Below are 16,879 nucleotides of genomic sequence, written 5' to 3'. Positions count from 1 at the left end.
GTAATGTTATCGGCCCGATATGAAAATTTGCCAGATAAATAATGGATTATTTCCTTCAGCTGAGACACTTCAGATACGCTGGTTTTGAATTGCTTGAAATATGATTAGAATCACTTCAAAAAAGGAAAATACAGTCAAGTGCAGCATCTATCAGGCTCTCAAAAAATATATCAAAATTTGGATTTAGATTTATCGGCCAATATATCGGTTATCGGCTTTCAAATATAAAGAATTATCGGCATCGGGCAAAATTTTCATATCGGTGCATCCCTAATAAATATACATGTTAAGATAAAGAAAATGGTATTTTCCATAGGGCTGTCAACATTAACACACATGCGATTAATTCAAAATCCTTCAAGAAATTAAACAATGTAACGGAAATAAATTAGTGAAGCATTACGTAATTTATGTCACGCAGTGAGATGATCTTGTAACCCTGATATGCAGAAATTTAGATTCTAAACTTTTACCCGATTTCGCTTCACTGTTTCCGATCAGATCTACTGAACTCATTCAAGCATTGAACACAAATTCATTCAAGCATTGAGTCCAAAAAAGCACTAATTTAAAGAAATCCAGGCTGATTACATCAGAGATGGCAGAGAGAACAGTGACTCGTGACCAGTTTTCAGTGTGTTTCGCTTTAAAACACGAGCTCTGTCATATTCCGTGATTGATTCTGTAGAGCACGAGATTAAGCAAACCAGTGTCTCGCTAGTAAAGTTTTGATTTTCAAGGAAAAGGCAATTACGGTGACGTACAGGAGTTGTAGAGTAAGCACGCACGAGTCCGTCATTTTGATGCGCAAACAAATCGTGCATGTGCGATCGTGATGCAATGATCACACGTATTTATTCACACACACATTTCAGCACATTCACGCTGTTTCCACACACATTCAGGATAGTGTTTTGATTTGTCATGTGTGCATGTGTGTAATTCTGAATAAATGTGTTTACTGTAGTAGGTATATGCAGTCAGGTTAAGGCGGTTGGTTTAAGGGTTTTTTTTTTGGGGGGGGGGGGGGGGGGGGGGCATCTCAATGTATTCCTGCTTGGTTTCGCAACTTGACAATATAAACAAGCTCTACACATACCGTGGTACATACCATACACTGTGAGTTCTGAAAACTTGTTTTTTTTCCCTGTAATGTTGTTTGTGCTTTGGTGTGCATAAATGTATTAATTATTTAGTTACTTGGAGTCTCCAAGTGTCCTAGACACCTACATTTACCTTGAAAAAAGCTTGAAGAAAATCCAGTTTTGTGAGAATCCTTTTAAATAACCTCTATTGACAGCCCAACTTAAAAAAACAAAAAAACACTACTATGTACGAAGAACCTGAAGGGACATGCTGATGAAAAAAAATTTGTGTTTGCTCCCTAAAATTCTGCGTTCCCCCAAGAAACATTCAAATAAGTCTTGATTAAAATAAAACAGATAGACCTGAAAGTAAGTATGAAACTGTCCTGAAGATGTCAATATTTACATTTTATGTTTATATCTGGCATAGTTGACCTATAGTGAGTGACGACTTTCATGAGCTTGTGAAAGGAAAATAATAATTATCATGTTGCACTTGTACAGATTAATCAAAAACTTGTGTCAAGAATCACTGTCAAGTGGCTCATAAGAAGAGTCTTTGACAGACTGTTAAAGTGTGTATAGAGGCACAAGTCTTACGGCTGGTCTGTGAGGCCGCCTTGTCCCTCCAAGCATCATTTAGCTGCCGATATTCCTGCTGGGCCAGGTGAAGTCGCTGTTCTTTGACCTGGTAGATCTCCTTTTGGGCGCTCAACGCATCCTGAACCACGCTCAGATAATCCCGCAACATGAGCTCCTGCTCCCGCTGCCACTGAGCCCGTGGATCCTCCAACTGGGTGCTCTCTGAGGGAAGCAGAGAGAAGATAGAAATATCTTGAAAGTTTATGAAAAAAATACACTACAGTTTGTTTGTTGTTGTTGTTCTGGAAAGAAGTCTCTTCTTCTCACCAAGGCTGCATTTATTTGATCAAAAATGCCGTAAAAACATGCATATTGTGAAGTATTATTACAATTCAAAAGAACTTTGTTCTATTTTAATATACTTTAAAATGTAATTTATTCCTGTGATCAAAGCTGAATTTTCAGCATCATTACTCCAGTCTTCAGTGTCACATGATCCTTCAGAAATCATTCTAATATGCAGATTTGCTGCTTATGAAACATTTCTTATTTTGAAAACAGTTTTTTTGCTATCTTTGTTAATACTGGGTAATACTTTTATTCAGCAGAGACGCATTAAATTGATCAAAAGTGACAGTAAAGACAATTATACTGTTAACTAACAAACGATTTCTATTTCAAAGTTCTGTTGAACTTTCTATTCATCAAAGAATAATGAAAAATAAAAATGTATCCTGGTTTCCACAAAAGCAAAAACTGTTCATCAGTGCTGTTATTGTTAACGAAAATTAAAACTATTACAAAACATTTTTTGTTAATTAAAGTAAAGCTAAAATAAAAAATAAATATTGGATGAAAAACCTTTCTTTTTTTTAAAAAGCTTTAATTGAGGTACTAAAACTGAAATACTAAATTAATGCTAAAAAGAAATATCTTCAAATGAAAACTGAAAATATAAAATAAAAATATTTATCAAATTAATTTAAATATTACTAAAACAACACTTATTTATTACAAGTATTTCTAAAACGTTGAAAAAAATTGAAATGAAATAAAATAACGAGTAGGTGTGTCCAAATGCTTCATTTGAAATTGTTACAGAATAGCACAAAATCCTGCGCATTGGTGACAAATTATCAGCACAGAAATGTGTTTCATAAATGAGGCCCACTGAATCAAGAGTTTCAACCCTCAAAGGCATGTTTTCATTTACGTCCAATTATAAATATGCCATTTCATCTGTCTAAAACCCACAAAATCACAGAACAGACACTCTCTACTCCTATGTATGCATAAGGTGGGCTGCAACTTGTTCAACTTACTGGTATTGTGGTCGACATAATAGGCTCCAACGTGGGGGTCGTGGGCCTCCTCCCATCCCACAGGCAGCTCATCTCCAATACAGTCAGCAAAAGTCAGAGGCTTAGTCTGCCTGCAAAATCAAACAGGGAATCCATCTGTCAGTCAACAGCCAATCAGAGAGAAGACAGCGGGATGTTGGACCTCCACCCTTCATGATTATTTTCCATGGGATGTCACTCACTGAGAGTTTGAGCGTGGCGCGAGCATGTGTGTGTGTGTGTGTGTGTGTGTGTGTGTGTGGGGTGGGGGGAGGGGGGCATCAGAGGAATGTCGGGCTATTCACCTCCAGTGTGCTGGTCGAGCACAATAGCCGGAAACCTAAGCCGGGCATTCCACAGGCCCTGCTGACCCATCGCCTGGAGGTTTCTGAGGCAACACGCTGTGGCTCTCCAAGCCCAGTGCTTTGGATCACCGCAGAGCAATGGGGACACTCACTTGGCCGAAAAGAGCGACGCTAAAACTTTTATTAGCAGGCGCACGCTAATGCTAACAAAGTAGTCTGGCTGAACTTCAGTGGAGAGTAATGCTGGCACTCGCTAGCTAGACTAATCAATTAAAAAGAAAGAGCTTGTTGCGGTTTTAGAGTAAATTCGAAGAGCCTAAGAGGTTTATCACTAACCTGATATAAGAATGCTAACCAAAGGCATTAGGTAACAATAATAATAATAAAACAAAAAAAAATTACATAATTTATTTATATATATTTTTCCAAAGAGGATCTATTTAAAAAAAATTGAAAGCTTACCAAACCAAAACTTTTGAACAGTAACAGTGTGTACAGAAACATACACAAAAATACCGGTCAAAATATGGAATAATCAAGATTTTTTGAAAGAGGTCTCTTATGCTCATCAAGCCTGCATGCATTTCATCAAAGTACAGTAAAAACAGTTATATTGTGAAATAGTACGACCGTTTAAAAGACCCGTTTTCTATTATACTTTAAAATGTTATTTAATCCTTTGACTGGCAAGGCTGAATTAATCTAGTCTTCAGTGTCACATGATCCTTCAGAAATCATTCTAATACGATTTGATGCTCAAGAAACATTTCCTATTATCATCAACGTGGAATTTTATTTGCAAACCACCTGATTAAAGCCTGAACAATAGACCAATTTTCAGTTGGTAAACATGGTGACGTTTTTATGTGGGCGGAGCTTAAGTGGTGGCAGAACGATCCCTCTGGCCGCTTCACTAACGTAAAGTCTGCAAGTTTTGTTAGCTTGTTTTTAACAATGACTGGAGAAAATCCGATTTTATCTTAATGTGCAAGGTCACTCACTGTCCAGGACCACGATTGTTATTTGCAAAAGTTAATTTTAATCGGACGGAACCAGATTGGCCGACCCGTACACTCATTGAGGATCTGACAGGATTAACGTTAACGTTACCTCCGGTTGAGTGGCCTGACTTCTACACCTAACTTACCTGATAGAGAAACGGAGGGCATGTAAATCTTTAGATGCCTATAACTATGTGCTGAATGGTCATGTACAAGACTTGTGTGGTACGATCTGCAGTTCTGCCTAGCCAGCGCCGAGAAGACGACAATGTAAAGAGGGACATTACGGTGCAATTTTAATGAGGTGAATATTTCTAGAAATAAAAAATTGCAGATAAAGCATATTAATTTTTCATTGATTCTTGCACCCAACAACACAACAAGATGACATTTAATAATAAGAAGAAGAATTTAAGATCCTTATTTTGTAGCCGAATCTGTGCTGGTTTGTATTTGCCGCCTCCAGTTTTCTATGGCAAGCCCTTTTAACATTTAAAAGCTAAGTTTGACTATCCGGAATTAACATTGTAGATATCAACAACGTCTTTCTGACTAGTCGTAATTACATTTTGGATAGTTTGTATTATCATTTAAGATATCTGTAACGTAATTGTGACTAGTCGAAAAGACAGATAGAGATATCTGTAATTCAGTTTTGACTAGGAAAAACTGAGTTACAGATATCTGCAATGACGTCATTGAAAACGACATTCAACTCGTCACACATCTTAAATGACAATTGCAGATATCTGTAATTCAGTTTTGACTAGGCAGAATGAAAGTTAAAGATATCTCAAACATCATTATGACAAGAGCAAATTATTTTGCATGAGGTTGCTCTATTTTAGATATCCATGAATACGTAATTTCCCCTCCCCGCCATAATCAAAGAAGAAGTGGGTTAATTTCCTTATTTCTATGAATGGAAGAAGAAAGCAGCAGTCATGGCATTGGCTGTAATCGAAAAATACCAGAAAATGTTTCCAGCATGACACAAATTGTATTCATTAGCATTAGCCTGCTGGTTTCTCAAAAATATTGGCAACATGCAATGTTTGCCATGCATTTTTATGATCATGCTTAAAATTACCGTAGGCTATTGTTGATGTAGGATTTACGCATGAGAGAGATTCACCCTAATTCACTTTAATAAAGATGCTTACATGCATGCTATTATTGCCATGGCAGTGCAATAACATTAACTTCCTTAGATGAGAAAAAAAAGTTCTTAGTTCAGATTAGTTCTTATTTTTTATTTTATTTTTTAACAGTAAAAACCCATGATAGCCTGTAGGTATTGATTTCAGGTTAAAACAGTAGCTAACAGCATTAAAAACATGCTCTGCTCCCGCCTAAAGTGGGATGCGGGCCTAATTTGCATACAGATATCTGCAACGTCATTTCGCCTAGTCAAAACTCTAATTCAAGATATCTGTAATTACATTTTGACTAGGCAGAATGAAAGTTACAGATATCTCAAATTTCAGATATCTCTAATCAAAATTAATTTCAAGATATCTATAACTTGATAATAGATATCTACAATTAAATTATGACTATCCCTAACTCCAGTTTGAGATATCTACAACGCCATTTTGACTAGTCATAATTCCAGTTACAGATATCTACAACGTCATTTCGCCTAGTCAAAACTTAATTTAAGATATCTGAAAAGGAACATGTAGATATCTTGAATTGAGGTTAAAGGTTCTCTAAGCGATCCTGGGTGACGTCACTTCTTGTTGACGTTCGAACTATTGTCAAACAAAACGGAGGCTAGCTAGACCCTCCCTCCTCCTCATCCGCACACTAACCCCCCAAACCACACCCCCAAACCCTTCTTGTCGGTCATTGGCTGGAACAGTTTGTTATGTTTTGGGGAGCGGGTCGCTGCAGTTTGTTTTTGGTGCTGTTTGTGAAGCATGGGCTGTCTACAGAGATCGCGTTTCTTTACAGTGTGTTCAGGGGACAGGCAGCCAGCGGATAGTGAGGAGATGTTTGCTGTATGTGACAAAAAATGTTTTGGCCTAAAAAACACATGACATCGCTTAGAGCACCTTTAATTAAAGATATCTTGAACTGGAGTTATGACTAGTCAGAATCAAATTGTAGATATCTCAAACTGGAATTACAGATATCTACAATTCAGTTGCAGATATCTGTAATTCACATAGTGGATATCTCCAACTGAATTGTAGATATCTGTAATGATAAACCCCATACAAATGAATGGCAAACGTGATGTCATTTGTCCTAGGAAGAATGTCTTTGTGGATATCTGAAATGACAATTATGGATAGGAAGAATGTAGTTGCGGATATCTGAAATGTTCTTTTTGACTAGGCAAAACTGAATTACAGATATCTGCAACACATATCCCGCCTAGCTGTTAAATGTTAAAATGGCTTGCCATAGTTTTCCCTTTGTTCTGCCACCAGCTAGCGCCGTGATGTAACTGTGACGTCGGCTGAAAATTGGTCTATGGGTCAACCCAACACCATGGGTCAACCAAATGTGGTTTAATCATCTATCACAAATGTCGCTTTTGTAATATTTTGTAAACAAAAAAAAAAGATTTATTTCTTAACCTATTGTGTGGACAAATTAGTTTTTTCCCCCCAACCACTGCAAAAGATTTACGTTTGTGTTCAGGGCAGGCATTGTTTTCATGCATTAAAGGAATGTCATATTTCCCCCATTTCAAATACTTCCACTTTCAGACTTTGAGAGGAGTGTTTTCTAAAGCCGTTCCGTCCAGCAGCAGGGTTACGGTTACGCAATAAATTCAGCTCTCTGCTCCTCAGATTATCAGGAACATTCCACAATAAATCTGATTTGTGCAGCATATTAAAAGGATTAAACCATTTCCACAAAAAAAGTCACATTAAGCTACACGCAATATATAAATGTATTGCATAAGAAGCTAAATATCAAACCAAATGGCATCTGCAAGCAAATGATGCACAAAAGTTTCTCACAACTATTTAATTTACTAAAGCCCCATATAATACCCACCACTGGACTCTTTACTCACTAGTTGGATGGCCCTCGCTACACAATCGGCGCCTAAATCACTGGTCTCAATTAATTTACAAGTCCATACTAGGCAAAACACCATCTTACCTAAGTACTTTAATAACCATATCAGTGCCTGTATTTAACCTGCGTTCAAGTAAATATATCTTTTTAGACTCTAGTAAAGCCCGCACCTCCTTTGGCCGCTCTTCTTTAAAAATTTCGGCTGCAAATGATTGGAACACTTTACAAAAGTCTCTCAAATTAGAATCCACTGTTTCGATCGCTACTTTTAAAGTTTTACTGTCAAATTTATTGACGGACCACTGTACATGTTGATGTTGATGCTCTTTGCGAACAAAGACTTATGTATTTTTGCACATATTCAACTAAATGGCTGTCACTGCATTTATTTGCACATTATCAATTTACCCATGTTGGACTGTACTATTATCCGACTGCTATTTCTTTTGCACTGCCATTGTACATTTTTAAACTATCAAGTTTTTCAATTTTTATATACTGTTCAGTACCTTTTAACTGAATCTGAATGTTTTCTATATTAATGACTGTGTAATTGTATGTTGGTATGTCATGTGTAATTTTATGTCGCCTTGTACCTACGCCTTATCTTGGCCAGGTCACGGTTGCAAATGAGAACCTGTTCTCAACCGATTAACCTGGTTAAATAGGATGGATGGATGGATGGATGGATGGATGGATGGATGGATGGATGGATGGATGGATGGATGGATGGATGGATGGATGGATGGATGGATGGATGGATGGATGGATGGATGGATGGATGGATGGATGGATGGATGGATGGATGGATGGATGGATGGATGGATGGATGGATGGATGGATGGATGGAAACTTTCTCGACGGATGGATAGATAGATAGATAGATAGATAGATAGATAGATAGATAGATAGATGATAGATAGATAGATAGATAGATAGATAGATAGATAGATAGATAGATAGATAGATAGATAGATAGATAGATAGATAGATAGATACAAGCTTAGCCATTTTTTATTTCATATATAGCCAAGCTGGGTTTCGTTCAAATCATCTTACAGTCGTGTGCAATAAATGAGCGCAAGCTGTTGTCTTCCCCTGTCGATTCAAGACTTTCAAAGAGGGTGAAACTGAACTAGCTCCTTTTTCATGTTATGAATAATGAAACTGTGCTGAGAGACCCCCACCGGCCTGTTCTAAATTTAACTCGGAGAAAAGAAACTTCTGCAACGTAACAAAGACCACGGCTGCAGTGAGAAACGCTCGTCTTTTTCTCACCCCATTATTCTCCAATCTCCAGACTCATTTATGGCTCACCTGACTGGATGTCATCAAACTCTAGGCTTAACCCTGCATATCTGAGATCTTCAAATACACCAGATCTAAGGAAACTCAAAAGCCCCAAAGCATGCCGTGGAGATTTCCACATTAGAATGATTAGGAATGAGCAGAATGAATATGCCGCAATGACCTGCTTTTGTGATGTAAAACAACAAGAACTGCAGAAAGGCTTCAGAAAGGTTCTCTCTTGAAGCTCTAGCGAACCTATGAAGTCAAAGACCCAGAACCCACGGTCTAATGCGAAATGACAAAGCGCACAGCCGAGTGCAAACACAGGACATAGCTCAACGATGAGTCAGACACTTTCATTCAGCGCACTCCATAAATTCCCCGAGTCATTTATGAGGCTCCAACTAGCAGCGCTCAAGGTCCGACAATAAAAGTGCGCTGCTACACCCCGACGGCGGTCTCCTATCAGAGAGAGCCAGATAACATTCCATTTACCTGAGCGCATGTTTTCAGCATGTCACGCTGAGGCAAAACAAAACAGTTACGCCCAGTGTGGGACATGTGGGCAGTCCACAGGAATGCTTTCTCCGCATTTATGCGGTTGGACCTTCATCGCGTTTGCAAAGAAAACAAATGATGAGGCATTTGATTCTTGTCAAAGTCTGAGAGCACTACTGAACATCCTCTAATGTTGCATTTTTCCTATCTAATCTATTAAATCTATTTTTGTTTCAAATTATATCATCAGCAACAATTTGAGTTTAAAGTTAAAAATGTACATGAAATTCAAAAAGTCTAAGACCCTGTTTATTATACCTGGTATTAAGATGCGTTTTGGTCGATCGGATCACAAGTGGAAGTCTGAAACGTATTGAGCTTGTTCACTTTAGACCACTTCCAGAGGGAGTTGAAAACGCATTCGACCGGATTGCCTTCACAGTGTAAACGCTCATGTGGTCGAAAGTGTTGGAATGGCCACAAAAGGCCGTCTTCTCTCCGCTACTGACCTGATGTGTAAACATTATGGGAAGCGCTCTAGCCAGACGGGATTTAAACTGTCAGATGGAGACCCAAGTTTGATTTGAAGACGAAAAATGTACCAAGCACAATGTTCTCTCACCATTCCTGATTTCTAACACACACTCGCTGCGATCGACGAAAACACATCTTAACACCAGGAGTAAACAGGGCCTTAGTATTTGGCTTGCCCTCTTTTCGCTTCTATGACAGTAGCACTTGAGCTTACATAAAGTGCCTAACCTGATGATCCATGTTATCTGACATTTGGTTAAAGGGATACTCCACATTTTTTGGAAATAGGCTCATTTTACAACTCCCCCAGAGTTAAACTGTTGAGTTTTACCGTTTTTTGAATCCATTCAGCCGATCTCCGGTTCTGGCGGTACCACTTGTAGCATAGCTTAGCATACATCATTGAAGTGGACAAGACCATTAGCATTTCTCAAAAAAAGATAACAAAATTCTTTATCAAATGTATAGGCAAGACAAGTAGTTTGTTTAGGCATGGTTTGTAGGGAAATTACAAACCTGCGCACATTTATTCAAACGAATATAACTATAGAATCAATTTTTAATGCGCATGTGAACGCCATCAGGTCACAGGTTCGCGTTTGAAGTCTGTTTAGAGAACGCCGTCGTCTTAGTGGCCCCTAATGTAATAACAAATGATCATTTTGCTGGAAGTGAATCAATCAAAACCAACTTTAGCTGGAAATAACATTATTCAAAAATCGCTATAAAGCCAAAATAATCTCTGTTACCGGAAATTGTATGTTTATCTCTGTAAAGCTGCTTTGAAACAATCTCCATTGTTGAAAGCGCTACATAAATGAAGATGACTTGACTTGAATGACCTAGAAATGTAAAATCTGATGTATAATATATATATTTATATATGCCTTTATTTCTAGTAATATATTAATATTAAAGCATACACATATATCCGTTCTTCTAATATATTGTTTTACATGTTTTCTAAACTTTGTTTATTTCCAGGCTCAAGTTTTTAAAAAAATCAATATGATCTTACATTTTTGTAAGGAGCCGCTTATTATTTCCAACACAAAAGTTTTTAAATATAATTATTTCACATTTATCAACATGTCCCTTTACAGGCTCCATACTTTTGTACTCCATTGTATCATTTTGCTTTGTTGCTTTTCTGACTTTATAATATATATTATATTGTATTGTTATTATTATTATAAAAGCATAAAAATAATACATTTTGCTATACTATTATTAGTACACAGATGTGCTAAACAGGAAAGTGTAGAGGTGAGAGAGCGAAGTGGGGATCAGGGTTCAGGACGTGACCCGGATCATCCTCAAACACTTCCCCTGAGCATGATGTCACCACAGAAAACTACAGCAATAACACTCAGTGATTAGATTTCAATTACAGGCACTTCCAATTTGTACTTATGGATCCCTGTAATCTTGAATATTTGGATCCATTCTCAAGCAGAAAAACAAGATGACATACAGCGGGCAGCTGTGAATAGAAGCACTGAAAATTAGGAACCTATTTAATAGGTAAACAAACGACATAATCTCAGTACGGCAAAACACAAAACTGATTTAGCCTGCAAGTACTAAAAAAAAGCAATAAAAAAATATTGATGTGATGTAACTACAACCAAAAAGCCAAACTCAGCCAGACAAACAGCAACTACATGAAGATCATTACTAATAACATTTTGAATGCATGTAAATTACTCAACCAAAACCTCAGATAGGTTTAACAATCTCAAGCAGCACATTGTTGTTATTATTATTATTATTATTATTAATGAATGACTGGACAGGGCAGGCAACACCTCAGCGCCTCTGTGCATTTGCCTCAAGAACGCTGTCAAATGGGAGCTCATTACCAAGAAGAGCTACAAACATCAGATCTCCCTGTCAACTAACTGTTGCTCAGCAGTGGAGGAGCAGCCGTCTGAGAGATGGGGGGAGACGGGTCTGCTGACAGTTTTGGGTCAGGATTTGAAATATTTGTCATTTTTAATCAGCGCCTTTGATGCACCACACTGTGCAATAACAGACCAGCCGACCAGGCATGAGCGCGGAAACGTCTGTTGTGCCTCAGCTTTTGTTTCCGTGCAGTTGCTCAACTCAGTGCCATTTCAGTACACACTAAATTCTATTGGAATAAGAGTGAGGTCCGAAATTCTGTCATCATTTATTGATTTATCTTAAATATTTCTTATTCATTTTACATCAAAATTTCACATACATACACAACCGGTCAAAAGTTTAGAATAATTCAGATTTTAATTTATGTTTTTGATAAGAAGTGTCTTTTGTTCACCAAGGCTGCATTTCATTTATCAAAATAAAAACAAGTTGCATTGTGAAATATAACTAAATGAAATATAAATCTATTTGAATATATTTTAAAATGTCATTTATTCCTGTGACAGGCCAAACTGAATTTTCAGCATCATTACTCTTCACTCTTCATGATGATGAACACAGTTGTGCTACCTATTTTTTTTTATGGAAAAGTGATGCACTACAATTCAAAAGTTGGGGTAAATATATATATATATATATATATATATATATATATATATATATATATATATATATATATATATATATATATATATATATTTAAATAATAATACTTTAATTTAGCAGGGATGGATTAAATTGATCAAAAGTGACAATAAAGACATTTATAACATTCAAATATTATTTCAAATAAATGATGTTCATTGAACTTTTTTTAATTTTCAATGAACCCCCAAAAAATTATTACGGTTCCCATAAAAATATGAAGCAGCAAAAAACTGTTTTCAACATTGATAATAATCAGAAATATTTCTTGAGCATAACAGAATGATTTCCGAAGGATCATGTGACACTGAAGAATGGAGTAATTATACTGAAGATTCAGCTTTAATCACATAAATAAATTAGTTTATTAAAATAAAATATTAAAATAGAAAAGTTATTAAGTTATTAATTATAAGTTAAAATAGAAAAGTTATTAAACCGTATATATTATATTATTTTTACATTTTATTTTATATTAAATTTAATATTTTACATTATATAAATAAAGGCAGAAATACATACATGAACGTGCATGTATGTATTTCTGCCTTTATTTATATAATGTAAAATATTACATATAATAATATATATATTTATAAATATACATATATGTTCATGCATGTATTTCTGCCTTTATTTATAACCCCATTTATTAATACACACAAAAAAAAAATCCTAATGTCATTCCAAACATGTATGACATACTTTCTTCTGTGAAACACAAATGAAGATATTTTTAAAAATATTTCAACTGTTTTTGTCCATACGATGAAAGTCTATGTCTAAAGCAGCATTGCATACTTTCAATGTATGTATATATATATATATATATATATATATATATATATATAAAAAAAAAATGTTTTGTTTATTTTTTACCACACACAGAGAAATATCATCATATATATATAATATCTTTCAAAATATCTTCATTTGTATTCCAGAAGAAAGTCATCCTGGTTTGGAATGCCATGAGGTCGAGTAAAAGATGACAGAATTTGTTTTATTTTTGGGTGAACTATTCCAAAACTTTGACAAAAACGTAGCTCTTATACCGAGCAAACAACTGTGGAATGCATCAAAAACTATTTGACCATTCTTGTTAAAGTTTGCACAGCTCGGGTGCACTTTGATCCCGTGAAAGGGATTTGAGGGAATCAGCTGTGGGCTTCGCTCATGCTAAGGAATGTGTCCCAGGTACTTGTTTACAACTTTCTGCCATCTTGGTTTCCTGGCTACAGGCAAACCAGTTGCACCACACAAAGAGGACAAATATGCGGTCTGTTTGCTATCATCTTTCCATTTCTGTGCACGCTGTAAATAACTGAAAATCCAAAGAAGGGAAGGAAAAACACCCCAGTGCACATACCAAAAACATACCAAACCTTGAATATAATCTTAAGCATTCCTGCACGGATTTTGTGTTAAAGTCCAGGAAGACTTAAGTGGTAAAGCTGGCACTGATCATGGGTTCCAGGATGAAACAAAGCAGTAGTTCAACACTGAAATGCAGCCCATTTTTGATGCTTCGACGTGTGTATTATTGCGAATTGAGGATTTAAAGAAGAACACATTCAGTGAACTAACAGCTGTACACATGAGTAATGGACTCAGCGTGCATCTGTATACTGAGTAGTATGCAAGTATGCATTCCCAGAACGTGCAGTACTCAACACATACCTATCCCTTGGGTCAATCCAACTGGTGGCTTGATTTATATGGTCTATATAATAGACCTTCCCGTCAAAATCTCGGGCCTCTTCCCAACCCTCTGGCAATGGTAACTCCTTCCTTGGCATGACCAACTAGTCTCCATGTAATTTTCTCTGTAAGTCTTCTAAGTTGATTTGAAAGCAAACCATGTGTTGCTTTGCGTGGACTAAGTTAGTCCAAAAAAGTTAAACCCCACGCATAGGGAAAGTGCCATTAATTAACCACTGACAGATGTATTCCATATCATACGTGTTCCAATATTCCAGTTCAATTCGTGCAGGCTATACCGAGCATTGTTTCCACGAGCAAACGCTGTTAAATGAATGGACGAGGGTGTGATGCTCTGAATCGCGTAACTTTGCCGCAGGAGTTGCGCTTTTATGTTCAGAAACTCCTCGTTTCTTGTGCATTCTCGGTCGAGTACGCACTACATCAAACAGTCAATCATCTTTACTCGCGGAGATTGATGGACGGTTAACTTGCGCGAGACGTCAAAAAACTTTCAAAGGTCGTGCGCGAGAGTTTTCCTCCAAGAAAAAGAAGTCGAAAGTCGATTTTAAAGTCCACACAATTCCCTCCGAGCAGAAAATATAGCTAATTTTCCAGTAGTCTCCACATATGAGCGAGTCTATGGTGGGGGGTTTTCGCTCAGTGTCTGCCCACCATGTTTTAGCGACAACTGTGCTAGCCTGTTAGCCCAAAAGCTCGTTGTATATAGGCACCGCACACAGTTAGTTACTCCACACAAACGTTTTCCGTATCTTCGTGTTTTGCCGATGCATTCCTATCACCTCCGGTGCATTTCGGCAATTTCTTTGGAAAAAGTAGCGCGTTTCTTTCTCATTTGTTTCCAAATGTTGTGTTTTCCTTTAAGTGGCTGTGTGCGGTTCTCCCCCGTAGTCAAGCTCGGTCGCTATGCTGCGGTCGGAATGGATTACGTCATACAGGTGATGGCCGTAGTCCTTCTAGTAGCGGAGCACATTCAGATTAACCATTCTCCTCATGACAGCCAATAGAATTTTTTTTTCTTTTTTTCTTTTTTCTTCTTCATATCCTTACACGGGTTAGAGCATAAGAGCATAACTATATCTTATTTTATAAATGCTATGTCATCTGTAGCGGACACCAGGACTCCAGTTGTTTAAACAAATAAAAAGACATGAAATGGGATTTTGTTTTCATTCACCAATCAGTCTTTTTTTTTTTTTTTTTTTTTTACCAAACTTTGTATAAAGATGATTCTCAACGATGTTATGAAAGTTATAACGGAATGAATTGATATACCATTTTACTTTATGCAATGTGGCCATAAATGTGTAGTAGGCTACCATTCAATACAACGTATCTATACACTGTATCTAATCTGCATATTATTGTGTTGTTGGGGCAACGTGTAATGAAGAAATAAGTATAACAATGGGAGAAGTAATTGGCAACATTTTCAGAATGATGTCTAATATTTCATAAGAATATTGATATATTGATTTCCCTATTCCATTGTGTCTCCCAGAATGCCTGATAGGTTCTGGTGTCCTCTACAGTGGACATGTATGAAATCAATGCCATGTTTTGTAACAGAAAGAACTGTTTGGTTTCTGACATTCTTTAAAATATCTTCTTCAGCAGAAGAAATAAACTCATACAGGTTTGGAACACATCGAGGTTGAGTAAATTATGACAAAAAATGTCATTTTAGGGTGAACAACCCCTTTAAGTTAATGGCCTCTTTTGGATACATTTATCACATGTCCTGGAATTAAGGATCTGATCAATCTTTAAGTGTATTTTTGATGTGGACAATGAGTGTGATGATAATCAGAGTTGTGGGTAATTTAATGTAACGCAATTTACGTAATCAATTACTTTTTTAGAGTAACTAGTAAAGTAATGCATTACCTTTACATTTAAAACAAAATATATTAGTTATTTTTTAAATAAGTAACGTGAGTTACTGTGTTTTCCCATTTATTGACTGACAGCTGAGAGAAATCAGGAGAAAGTGCAGAGGTGTTGTGTGAACATGACGGGTTATTGTAGTTCTACACTAAATGTACTCATCTCACTTGCACAAAAACAGATTCAGTATTCCTCAAAATGAATAAAAACTGTGAAATGCAAACTCAGAATAGTATGCAAACCTGCAATAATTAAATATGTTAAATTGCACAAATATTAATCTCACCCAGAATGGCAGCACAGCTGAAAGGTTTGTTTTAGTGTCGCCCTCTACTGTACAGGCGTGCATTCGCATCTCTAACAGCCTGAGGATTATTCATGTCACTTTTGGTGTGAAAGAGCCTTTGCATTGGCCAAAAATAGAACTGTTGTTGTTGTTTGTTATTGAAACAAACAAGCAAGCCCAGCCCAGATGAGAAAAAGTAACACAAAAGTAATGTAACACATTACTTTACATAAAAGGTAACAAAGTAACACAATCAGTTACTTTTTTAAGGAGTAATGCAAAACATAATGCATAACTTTTAAAAGTAATTTTACCCAACACTGATGATAATGATGTGAGACTGTAATAACATTTGATCATTTTCAAGGGGGTTAGATAAGCCTTGGACTAGTTGACACAAGTAAGCTAGCAGTTAATTAACACACACACACACACACATATATATATATATAAAATAATTGTGTTGTTTTTGAATTATTCAATTCACTTAATAAAGCTACTCACAAACCATAATTTCTTAAAATGTTGTAATTAATTAATTAAAATATTAATCAAATAAATAAAAACATGAAATATAATTTATTTTTGACTCAAAACTTTCATTAAAATGAGTGTTGGGATTGAATCTAATGATGGCAGTATTGGGGACAGTGATTATTTGTCATAAATGCTATGCATACCAAACTAATAGAAAATATGACTTTTTAAAGTTCTTAAAAAATGCAAAGTATACATTTTCCCTTATTTTGACACTCTT

At 36.3% G+C, this 16,879-nt stretch overlaps 1 protein-coding gene across 1 annotated transcript in view; it reads right to left on the bottom strand.

The window, feature by feature from the left end:
- The window catches only part of wwc1 (WW and C2 domain containing 1), a 53,177-nt gene extending 38,304 nt beyond the window's left edge, over positions 1 to 14,873 (bottom strand). Inside the window, exons 1-3 of the mRNA XM_056262294.1 lie at positions 13,908 to 14,873; positions 2,990 to 3,099; positions 1,686 to 1,889 (exon numbers count right to left, since the gene is read on the bottom strand). Of these exons, the coding sequence (XP_056118269.1) occupies positions 1,686 to 1,889; positions 2,990 to 3,099; positions 13,908 to 14,026 (433 nt within the window). The 5' untranslated portion in view covers positions 14,027 to 14,873. The remainder of the gene's footprint in view (positions 1 to 1,685; positions 1,890 to 2,989; positions 3,100 to 13,907) is intronic.
- Between the last annotated feature and the right edge of the window lie 2,006 nt (positions 14,874 to 16,879).

This window comes from Rhinichthys klamathensis, unplaced genomic scaffold (assembly GCF_029890125.1).
Source record: "Rhinichthys klamathensis goyatoka isolate OS25496 unplaced genomic scaffold, OSU_Roscu_1.1 h1tg000191l_1, whole genome shotgun sequence".
Taxonomy (NCBI): Eukaryota; Metazoa; Chordata; class Actinopteri; order Cypriniformes; family Leuciscidae; genus Rhinichthys; species Rhinichthys klamathensis.
Note: the sequence above shows the minus strand (reverse complement) of the source record. Positions and strands in the feature narration are given on the sequence as shown.